This window comes from Durio zibethinus, chromosome 27, assembly GCF_047325235.1.
Source record: "Durio zibethinus cultivar Kanyao isolate XHJ-2024 chromosome 27, ASM4732523v1, whole genome shotgun sequence".
Lineage (NCBI taxonomy): Eukaryota > Viridiplantae > Streptophyta > Magnoliopsida > Malvales > Malvaceae > Durio > Durio zibethinus.
In genome coordinates this window covers 10,895,398-10,906,767 of record NC_143188.1, presented here as the reverse complement: position 1 = coordinate 10,906,767, position 11,370 = coordinate 10,895,398, and the positions used below count along the sequence as shown (strand labels likewise).

At 31.0% G+C, this 11,370-nt stretch overlaps 1 protein-coding gene across 2 annotated transcripts; it reads left to right on the top strand.

Moving 5' to 3' along the window:
* The first annotated feature begins 1,270 nt into the window (after window positions 1-1,270).
* On the top strand, window positions 1,271-7,616 carry LOC111279599 (lysine--tRNA ligase, cytoplasmic-like). Of its 2 annotated transcripts, none has more exons than XM_022866559.2 (17): window positions 1,271-1,382; window positions 1,518-1,596; window positions 2,092-2,160; window positions 2,268-2,433; window positions 2,539-2,632; window positions 3,530-3,615; window positions 4,260-4,369; window positions 4,449-4,511; window positions 4,659-4,784; window positions 4,875-5,157; window positions 5,271-5,367; window positions 5,453-5,609; window positions 6,361-6,504; window positions 6,591-6,659; window positions 6,754-6,897; window positions 7,092-7,143; window positions 7,349-7,616. In XM_022866559.2, exons 1-17 carry the CDS (start codon window positions 1,297-1,299, stop codon window positions 7,360-7,362), a joined length of 1,839 nt encoding a protein of 612 aa, XP_022722294.2. In that variant the 5' UTR covers window positions 1,271-1,296; the 3' UTR covers window positions 7,363-7,616. The 2 variants fall into 2 exon arrangements, with proteins under 2 accessions (XP_022722294.2, XP_022722293.2); XM_022866558.2 differs by having other exon boundaries at window positions 7,346-7,616.
* The last annotated feature ends 3,754 nt before the right edge of the window (window positions 7,617-11,370 follow it).

The following is an 11,370-nucleotide window of genomic DNA, read 5'->3' as shown; positions in this document are numbered from 1 at the left end:
GACAAAAAATTTGTCACTAATAAAAATAACACAAGTAATGATAGTTTTGTAATTATTGCAACCCTTAGAGTCGTTATTATCATCACAATACAATTATGTTATTGTGATTTTTTTCCATCACTATTTTTATTTTTTTTAAAGTCAAAAAAAATTGTCACAATAAATTGAGCTATTTTGACAAATTATTTTAGTTATATGTTTTAATACTTTTTGTGTTAAATTTTGTATCACAAGAGAAAAAAAATATATTGTATTGACTTAATAAATATTATTACTAAAATAAAAGTGATGGAGTTATTTATAATGACAAGTAACGACTTTAAAATTAATTATTTATCTTTTTTAAATATAAAGGTAAAAAAATTTAAAGGTACATTGGGAATTTATAAAAGTGTCAATATTTTCTAATAAAAAGGAATATAGACTTTGTAGCATATTAAAAAATAAACAAACAATATTTCCTTTATCCTTTTAATATTTTTATTTTTTAATTTTTTTTAAATTTCTTTTTCTATTTGTTTCTTCTCATCCATCTTTCTATATATATAAAATTTATATTTGATACATTGTTATTATATGAATCTTATATATTATAAATGCATTGTTACCACTTTATTAATTTGTAAATTTAAAAATTAAGACTGCTTGAAAGATAAGAAATGATAATTACTTTTGTTTAAAAATTTTAATTTTTAATATTTATTTTTAAAATTTTTTAATTCTCTTAAATTTATGAATTAATGAAATAATAACATATGATGTATTAACAATATATAAAATGTATATGCTATACCAAATATAAATTCATTTTTAGATTTTTTTTTGTTTATTAATTTTGTTAGCTACTTGTTAGTATTTTTTACTTCTCTAAAATTTGTCATAAAATAAAAAAAATGTAAAAAAAAAAATGCTATTGATGTTCAATAGTCATTGACCAAATTAAAGTTCAAGTCAACACGACAATTGCAATTTTAAAAACAAAATCCAATAAAAATTCAAGTGCGAATCATATTTTTCCGTGATACTGGATTCAATAAAGTGTTAGACTTGTCGACCGCCCGAATCTTAGAAAAAAAAAAAATAATAATAATAATAATTCAAATTTTACTTCAAAAAAGAAGGGTTTTTTGAGGTAAAAAAGAAAAAAAAGTTATTTTCCGTTATATGATTTACCGGTGCGGTAACCAAAGAATTACCCAGTAACCGCCCAAAAAATGCGTAGCTTTGGGTTTTTGTTTGTTTTAAAACCCTAGCTCTTTCTTCCTCGCGTAACTCTTCTTTGTCTCACTCTCTCAAATGGAAAGGTCCGTCGAAGAAACGGTGAAGGCAGTTTGCGATTTATCAATGGATTCCGCAGCTACCGGTGAAACTCAGAGCAAAAAGTATGTCTCCTTCCTTTTAGCTTTCGCTACTCACTTGTTTGATTCCTGAGAAAATTAGCAGGAAATCGAAAGATAAGCAACCGGATATTTTGATTATCAGTCTCATTTTCTTATTTGTATAAATTGTGTTGGCAGTGCTCGTAAGAAGGAACTTAAAAATAAGCAGAAGGAAGAGGAGCGTCGCCGTAAGGAGGAGGAAAAAGCGGCCAAACAGGTACTTGATTGCATATCAAACAGAATGCAAGGATAGCTAGAGACGCGAGTGAGATTTATTATATTCGAAATGGAAGATTGTAGTTAGGTTCTTAAAGGAAATGTCTTGTGACAAATATATATATCATTTGCTTGCAAGATTTGTAGAAAAGACGAACTCTGGCTGTTTTCTTTTCTGTTTTGGTGGTAAAAGGAGGTTAAATGTAGTCAATTCAGAGTTCTAGATATATATATATATATATACTGATATATTAATGCATTCAATGCGGAGTTTTAGACACAAAGACAAACATCTATGGTTGTACTGATCATAATAATCAATAGCTGCAGATGAATGTATAATAATAGTAGGCTTCCGTGGATAGCTTTTAATTAATTTTAAATACTGGAAAAGGATGACCAAGGTTATCTTCTTCCTCTTCATGTTATTTATCATTGTTGAAATCTTACTATTTCATTAGGATCTCTTTGCTAATTAAATAATATTTTTCTTCAGGCTGCAGCCAAGGCAAGCTCACAAAGTCAAAAACCTGCAGGAACTGATGATGAAGATATGGATCCCACGGTATATTTTACTGATTGCTATAGTCATGCTTTGCACATTTCAAAATTCATTAAGATTCCAATTAATTTATTGGACATACTGTTAAAATTTAACCCTTTTCTTGGCAGCAATTCCATGAAAATAGGTTGAAATTTCTTGCAAGCCAGAAGGCAGAGGGGAAAAATCCATATCCTCATAAGTTCTTCGCATCTATGTCTATCATTGAATATATAGATAAATATGGAAGCTTAGGCAATGGGGAGCATATTGAGGATGTTACAGAATCTTTGGCTGGTATTTAAATCAAGCACTCCTACTCCCATTGTATATTATCCAATGCATCATGGTTGCTTTTCATTTATTTTATTTTTGAAATGAATCATGTTTCTTTTATGATAGGGAGAATTATGAGCAAAAGAGCATCCAGTTCAAAGCTGTTCTTTTATGACTTGCATGGTGATGGTGCCAAAGTCCAAGTTATGGCTGATGCGAGGTATACAACCATTTTTATTGTAGGACTTATATGATCTTATTTCTTTTTCTCCAAATTTCCTCTTGTATTGGGAAGTTTGTGGGAAATTCGAGGTAAAAACAATTTGCTTTATCCTTGATGTTAGATTTTCTCTGCATTTTACACTCATTGCAACAAAAAAGCTGCATTTTTAGGTGCATCATCCAGCTAAATTACTGAGCATATGGTGAATATGTATTTTATTACAGTATATTTTCTGTTTTTGAATCTTATTATGATACATGATTCCTCCTCAAGTGAAGGGCATTTTAGAAGAAAAATACTGGATTGTAGTTGGTTTGCAATCTATTTTGCCATCTACATGTGTGATGAATATTTACACTGCTTTATGGTTCTATTTTGGTTTTGACCTTCTCATTTGTATTCATGGAACAATTAAAAAAGCTTGCATGTTTATCTCCAAAAAGGCTATGGCTAATATTTCAAAGGCTTTCTTGCTGACACTAAAGCAAGCTTGTATTAACCACTGAAAATGCTATAGTTGATATTTCGCTAGCTCTCTTGCCAATCGTAGGAGCGTGGTTGGAATTTCATTATGATACGATGTTTTATTTGCTCTCCTATATGCCCAATATAATCTCCTGTATCCATAATTCATGTATCTATCTTATTTCTAAGCATTCAGATATATTGTAATCTGCTACAAATCTGTATGTATAGGAATAGATTAATTGAATGTCATTATTTTAAATAAATACAAGTTAAATGTTTTGGAGGCATTACCTTGGCTTCTGTGAAATTATTCCAGTTGAGGTTAGTCATTGGTTATGAGCCTTTCTGTCTCTTGTCCTGTTTCCTTTCTTACCAGCCAACTCCATCCTCATACCTCTCTTTATGTTTTTTCTTCTGTTACTGCAGCAAGTCAGGCTTGGATGAAGCCGAATTCGCAAAATTGCATTCCAGTGTGAAGCGTGGTGATATAGTTGGTGTCACTGGGTTTCCAGGTTGGGGAAATTATAAATTATTCCGTTGTTCCCAAATGTTGGTCTTGTTTTTTCTTTTCTCATCAAACTCCTTTCTTTCCTTGGTCTTTTTATTAAAATTTATATTTGATTACAACAAGAAACTAGGTGTTTTCCTACTACATAATGCTGGCAGTATGGATCATATAGGTATATTATTTATTAAACTTTCAAAAATAATTAGTAAAAACTTTAAATAAAAGGCTTTCAAATATATATTAAAAGATTTAACTTAAAGGTGTGTGGCATGGGAGGCAGAGAGTACATTTCTATTAAATTGATAGTAAAATATGACTTGTAATTGGCCTTCATGATATTATAGCACTTCTTTGTATGCTTGTAGTCGTCTTTCTTTTTGGTTGATAAGTTCTTAAGATGTCTCCATGTTTAAATTTTTTTATAGTGACCTTTCTTAGTTAACATATCTCGAGCTTTTTATTAAAGATGGTGTGGAGTTTCCTCCTACCTCTATTAACAATCCTTCTTTTTCTTTTCTTTTTTTTTTTTTTTTTGTGGGGGGGGGGGGGGGAGAGGGGAGGGGTTAAAATGAACAGTTATCGACAAGCCTTCTTCTCCTGGTAACTCTGTTTTTCACTTTTCGAATTTTGTTACTTTGCTTCATTTAGGCAAAACTAAGAGAGGGGAGTTAAGCATCTTTCCAAAATCATTCATGGTTTTATCCCATTGTCTCCATATGATGCCGAGGCAAAAAGCAGGTCCTGATGCCAGTGTCAAGGTAAACAAGTGCATGGTGTGACTGTCTGATTTTTGTTATGATCTTTTGATGATAACGATATTTTCTCATTTATTCTCAGAAAACTGACATATGGGTCCCAGGAAGTACCAGGAATCCTGAAACATATATTTTGAAGGATCAGGTACTATTTCATATTTAATTATACAAACTTTACTGGATATGCTGAAATTCTAACGGTTTCCTGCCCGTCAACTATGTCAGAGCCTTAGCAGATTTTGGCATCCGTCACTTAAGATGCCAGCTAATGCATGTTTATTTTCCATGATAGGAAACTCGATATCGCCAACGCTATCTTGATTTGATGTTAAATCTGGAGGTTCGTCAAATATTCAAGACAAGATCTAAGATCATTTCTTATGTAAGGAGCTTTCTCGACAATCTTGATTTCTTGGAGGTTAGTCATCCGTCCAGTATATCAACTATCAGTTATTTCTTTATTTCTTCTTTAATGGCACTTTCATTAATGTCAAAATTTCATCATCAGGTTGAAACTCCCATGATGAACATGATTGCTGGAGGTGCAGCTGCCCGTCCATTTGTAACCTATCACAATGAATTAAACATGAAGCTCTACATGCGTATTGCACCTGAGTTATATCTGAAGGAGCTGGTAGTTGGTGGGCTGGATCGTGTTTATGAAATTGGAAAACAATTTAGAAATGAGGGTATTGATTTGACTCACAATCCTGAATTTACTACCTGTGAGTTCTATATGGCTTTTGCAGACTATAATGACTTGATGGAGCTCACTGAAAAAATGTTGAGTGGTAAGTAACAAAAATGGCTTGACATTTGAAGATACCTTTCTGCTTGTTGTTTTCGTCTCATTTTATCATTTCCAAATTTGTTGGATTTTTCTGACTTCATTAATCTGCAACAGGGATGGTTAAGGAACTTACAGGCAGCTATAAAATTAAGTATCACGCAAATGGCCTTGATAATGACCCAATTGAGATTGATTTCACTCCGCCTTTCAGGTTCATTGATTGCCTTTACTGGTGATGTGAACAAAACTTAAAAACAGCCTTGGAAGTGACTTTTGCTTTATCACTATTTTTACAGGAGGATTGACATGGTAGAGGAGTTAGAGAAGATGGCTAACCTCAACATACCCAAGGACTTTTCCAGCAATGAAGCTAACAAGTATTTGGTGGATGCATGTGCAAAGTTTGAGATCAAATGCCCTCCTCCTCAAACAACAGCACGTTTGTTGGATAAAGTATGTCTTCCATCTTGCCTCTTTCCTCTTTCTCTTTGAATATTTGTTATGTGAATCAAGGTACTCCATAGGCTTTTCATTTAGTAATAACTAATAAGCTTTATGCAATCTGGAGGGTACACACCATCTAATGTCCATCTTTGAGATAGTTCCAGGGTCCGATTGCTAATCTTTTGCTAGCTTACTGAGCAGGATGGTCCCTAATCTGTCAACTGGTTTTTTTTTTCCGTTAAATTGAAATGAAAGGTAAATGCAAGAGAACAGAAACTGTCTTGACTTAAAGGATCAAAGGGAAGTTTCTTTTGATGTGATATTTTCTGGTCTCTATTTAATCATTGGTTGGACTTCTGTATTATATTGCTGGCTGAGTCATACCATGGCAATACATAGAACAGTAAGAATTGTAACTTTAACTCCATGAGTGTTTATGTTGCCTTATTGGACATGTGGCTGTCTGCTGCTTAGGCAACCAGAACCTACAGTGGTTTCCCCGCCTTATACCTGATTAATTACTTAATGAGAATCTCAGTTCCCTTCCCCTTCATTTGTTCACATTGAGATTGTATTTATGTCTAATTTGATTCTTGTGAACCAGGTTTTAGCTTCTTTGCGTTTATGCACTTTTTGTGGGACTGCATGGTGATATTTGGATATTTTGATTGGGTTTGTGAACCATCAGAACATGGTGACACGGGGGCCTATGCATGTTTCTAATAAAAGTTTTCTTCATTTTTATTTTCTTTGATTGCAGCTTGTGGGGCATTTTCTGGAAGAGACGTGTGTGAATCCTACTTTCATTATCAACCATCCTGAAATAATGAGTCCTTTGGCAAAGTGGCATAGGTCAAAACCGGGGCTGACTGAACGTTTTGAACTGTTCATCAACAAACATGAAGTAGGTTTATTCAACATCAGCACGTTTGTTTTCCTTCTCTCTTATTTACTTAGGCTTACGCATTTTGTTACTTTCTAAATACTCAGCTTTGCAATGCATACACTGAGTTGAATGATCCAGTTGTACAACGTGAACGTTTTGCCGAACAACTGAAGGTATCAAACACTGTTATAATTGTTTTTCAGTAGTGTCAACATTAATTAGATTATATAGGGACTTTTTCTCTTAGAGATTGTGTTGGAATATCAGGACCGGCAATCAGGTGATGATGAAGCAATGGCTTTGGATGAAACATTCTGTACTGCACTCGAGTATGGATTGCCACCAACTGGTGGTTGGGGAATGGGTATTGATCGGCTAGCTATGTTATTAACAGATTCACAGAATATCAAGGTTCCCTATTTCTCTCTCTCTCTCTCTCTCTCTCTCTCTCTCTCTCTCTCTCTCTTATCTTTGTCTGTGTTTGTGTAACCAGTCACTCATGCCTACTCCATGAGTTTTTTTTTTTTTTTGGGAAAATGCTGTATGAGATTCCGTAGTTGACTTTTTATTGGTCACTCAAAATCTCTTGCATCCTATTCGAACAGGAGGTTCTTCTCTTCCCAGCCATGAAACCTCAGGATGAACCATCTGCTAAAGGTAATTAATTCAATTTCAATTTCATGTTTAGCTTGAAAAACAGCATATAACATTCTACAAGTAATGCACATGCAATATCTACAAAACTGCTTTTATTTTGTTCAGTTCTTGACTTGTAATCATGTTGGATTTGTCTGATTAATTTTCAATTATCATACATTTAATTTGTGGCGTAACACTTGATGTGATTTGATGGTTTTAGCAGCTCCAGCAACTTAGGGAGTTAAACCTGCTGAAATATGACACTTGTGCTTTGATCTACTATGTTTACGGTAATCCCTGCAGTGAGAGATGTCAAAGTTTTTTGTATCAATTGATTTTGTCAAAAGAGAGTTTTACAGTTGTCATTCAACCCTCTATGTTGGGGCAAATATTGGTAGTATACATGTTTACGAATGTGAGATTAATTTTAACTGAATAGTCAGTTCGAATGGTATCAAAATATTTTAAAGCATTTTTGCATTTTCTTACAAGCATTCGGACCGATGTTGAAATGAGAATGATTTGGACATGTTGGGAGGCCTTTTGCCTTTGTTAGTTGCAGATATTTGGAGGCGATATTAAAATGGATTTTTCCATCACATTCACGAAAATGATCATTTTTAAAGGTGGGTCTTCCCCCAATTCATGTTTTGCCAGCCATGTGGTTTTGACGAAATCTCCTCTTTTCATGTTGAATGTCCAGTATGGATTTATTTCCTAGTGTTAGAAATAAATGTGAAGGTAAAAATAAATAAAAGAGTTGCTTAAATAACAATTAACTAGAAGTCTAATGCCATTCATTGTTTGGGGTGGTTCTGCAATATTTTATGCAAGTGGTATAGGAAAATAGATAGAGAACAATGCGTCAACTATTTAATGAATAAGACTGGCATAGGATGCTGCTTGTCAATGGATCAAAAGAGCAGGTGCCAGATTAGATTCATCATTTGGAAACAGCAAGCATTCATACACATGCACACGTGAATTCGCGTAGCATGTGACTCTTGTCGGGTGATTATATGACTGTCAACACAGCCAAATACTGAATTGCTGCCATGTAATCCCCAACGTAGGGTATTGGCCATCATCATTGCTTTACGTTCACCAATTTACTCCTAAATTTGATGTTATGCGAGACCGCAGGGAGCTGATCTTCCTGCTTTGGGAGCCCATCCTAATGAAGTTCCCATTGATGGAAACATATACCATCAGACATCAGCAAAGCATGTCGTTTCTTGCCAGATCCCACATTTAATTACAATAATAAATTCTGTTATTACTGTTAGTCTAGGATCCATCAACATTCTTGGTTGGCATTCATGCTTTCAAAGTTATTAATTAATGTCAGTCGTACAGGCAACAATAGAATTGTGTGGTTTAATCTGATTATAGAAATGACAGCCAAATTCGTTGATTTTCTCCCTACAACTATTCTTCTGTCTTTCCCCATTGTAGGAATTTAGGAATATAAATCCATTTATGAAGATACAATGCTCACAATGTCAATCATAATTTGTTGGGGTTGTCTCTGTCTGTCTGCTGCCAAAATAATGGTCAGAAACTTGCAAATTAGTGGTCTTCTTTCCCCTACTTCACTTAAAAAGAAAAAAAAAATCAAGGAAATGGAGTGCTCACATTTATTTTATATAGATGCAACGTAACATCAAAGAATATAGGTATTTGAGACAAACTATTAAAGACATATTTAATTATATTCAAAAGATTATCTGTTTTCCATTGTATAATTTGATTCTAAGTGGATAATACTGTGAATAAAAGTATACGTCAAAATTAAAATATTTATAATTTTTTACTTGTACATATCGCATAGCTATAATTGATGAAAGTCTTTTTAACTTATTGGTAGTAGGGTTTTCTTTCTGAATAAATAAAATTGTCATTTACCCCCCCAAAAAAAAAAATTCAAGGAAATGGGCAATCATCAAAAGTTTGGTCTTTGCTTTTTCATTAAATATTAATGTTTCATCATCAATAAGAAGAAATAAAGATGAGAAAGTTTGTGGACAGGCCATCCAACACATAAGGATAAACCAAGATAGAAGATCATTAACCTTAGGAAAGAATCCTTTTAGTGGTAAATTAATTACTATTAGATTGATTACCCATGCGATGCCATGAATTAAATTTTTTATTTTATCATCTTATTAGTCATTTTTTTAATTTATTATAAAATTTATTTAATTAAAAACTAAAAAAGACAAAAATTTTAAAAAACCAAATGAAAGTGACATGTGGGCACTTTCAACAACCTCATTTCTTCACAAAATTTATTTAATTCAAAAAATTTTAAAAATATGAAAAGAAAAAAAAATGGAAAAACAAAAATAAAATTGTTTATTATTATAGCGGTTATGTTGGCATGGCAAAAAAGAACAAAAAGCTATACGAACGTGCTATTTTCAAATTGATTGATAGATCGCTTCATCTGTTTTGATAAATCAAAAGAGAAGGAATATATCAATAAGAAAGGGGAACTCCCTCATTTATATCTACCAATCTAGAAAAATCTCTTTGACAATAATTTGTGGATTTCAATTCAAGGTGCACCTTGCCTATTTTCAAGTAGTTTTGACCCCTATTTAGATAGCAAGAAATTAGTCATAGTTGAAAATCCAAAAAATCGAAAAAAGTGAAAAACGAAAAAACAAACAAAAAAACTATTTAATTAAAAAAATAAAAATCAAAAAATTGAAAAGGAAAAAAAAGAAAAGGAAATCACTTGAGGTTGCAAGGATTTAAACCCTTATCATTTGAATTAAAAGTCTAGTACTCTATCAATAGATCACATAGTTGTTGGCACGTGAATATTTTCATTGAACTTACAATATTAATTTTAAAAATTAAGATATTACATAATCTTTATTAATCTATATATAAAATATAATATTAAATTAATAATAAAATATATATTTATATATATATATATATATATCTCAAAATACGTTGAGGTAAAGCACTCTTAGTTTTAGACCCAATTTCATTTCTTTAAAAAAAAAAATTACTTGTCCCATCTCAATCTTGATTTAAAAAAAAAAAATTGACTCCTATCTAATCAAAGTGAATCAAAACTTGTCAAATATAGATTATTTTACTATTTTTATCAATCTACACATTTGTTATAAAATTTATCTAATTAAAAAATATTAAAAAAGGTAAAAGAGGAAAAAAAAAAAAAAGGCCAAATGGGAGTGCCACATGAGCACTTCCATTGGCTTTCTATTTTTTTCATAAAAATAATTTAATTAAAAAATAATTAAAAAATGGAGCTTATCGGGATATCACTTGGACATTCTAATTAAACTTTAAATGTTAATATTTTAAATTAAGGTATAAATAACAACTTTATTAATAAAAAATTGAAAAAACAAAAAAAAAAAGATCATTACGATGCCACGTAAAAATTTCAATTGAATTTACAATATTAATTTTTTAAATTAACATATTCAATAATAACTTTATTAATATAATACATATATAAAAATATAAAATTCAACAAATGCTAAAATATATACTTTTAAATATACTAATACATATATAAAAATATAAAATTTAACAAATACTAAAATATATACTTTTAAATATACCACACAGTAAGGCCTAACACAAGGCATTCTAAATTCACTTCTGACCCAACACTATTTCGCTTTAAAAAAAAATTGATGCAACTTGATCTAATACTAATTTTAATAAAAACACTTATATCTAATTAGAACTGATCAAAAGTTATCAAATACTAATTTTTTTTTTATCTTTATTAATTGGCTTATTTTGTTTTAAAATTTATTTAATCAAAAAATTTTCTAATTTGAAACAAATTTTTTTAAAAAAATCAAAATCTAAGTGTTACGTGAACATTTTATTTGGCTTGCACTTTTACAAAACTATCTAATGGTTAAAAAAACAAAAACAAACAAAAAATTTAATCAATAATATCAAATGAGTCTCACTTTGAATGTAAAAAATATTATTTGCTAAATATAGAGAGAAGAAAAAAAGAAAAAAAACATAAAAAGAGGAAAAAAAAAGAGATTGAGGTGTATCAAATAATAACTTTATTAAAGTATCAAATAATAATTTTATTAATATAATACAGATATATATAAATAAATAATAAGATATACTTTATATATATACTTTGAAATGGTTCAAGATAAAGTACCTTAAACCCAATTTCAACTCAATCCTATTTTTCTAATAAAATCTAACTTGTCCTAACTCAATTTT

What these genes read in the sequence shown, in the direction of transcription:
- LOC111279599 (XM_022866558.2), top strand. Translation starts at nt 1,297, where the DNA reads ATGGAAAGGTCCGTCGAAGAAACGGTGAAGGCAGTTTGCGATTTATCA. An exon ending in GTCCTGATGCCAGTGTCAAG is followed by an intron (nt 4,370 to 4,448) that starts GTAAACAAGTGC and finishes ATTTATTCTCAG; the next exon opens with AAAACTGACATATGGGTCCC. An exon ending in ACAATCTTGATTTCTTGGAG is followed by an intron (nt 4,785 to 4,874) that starts GTTAGTCATCCG and finishes TTTCATCATCAG; the next exon opens with GTTGAAACTCCCATGATGAA.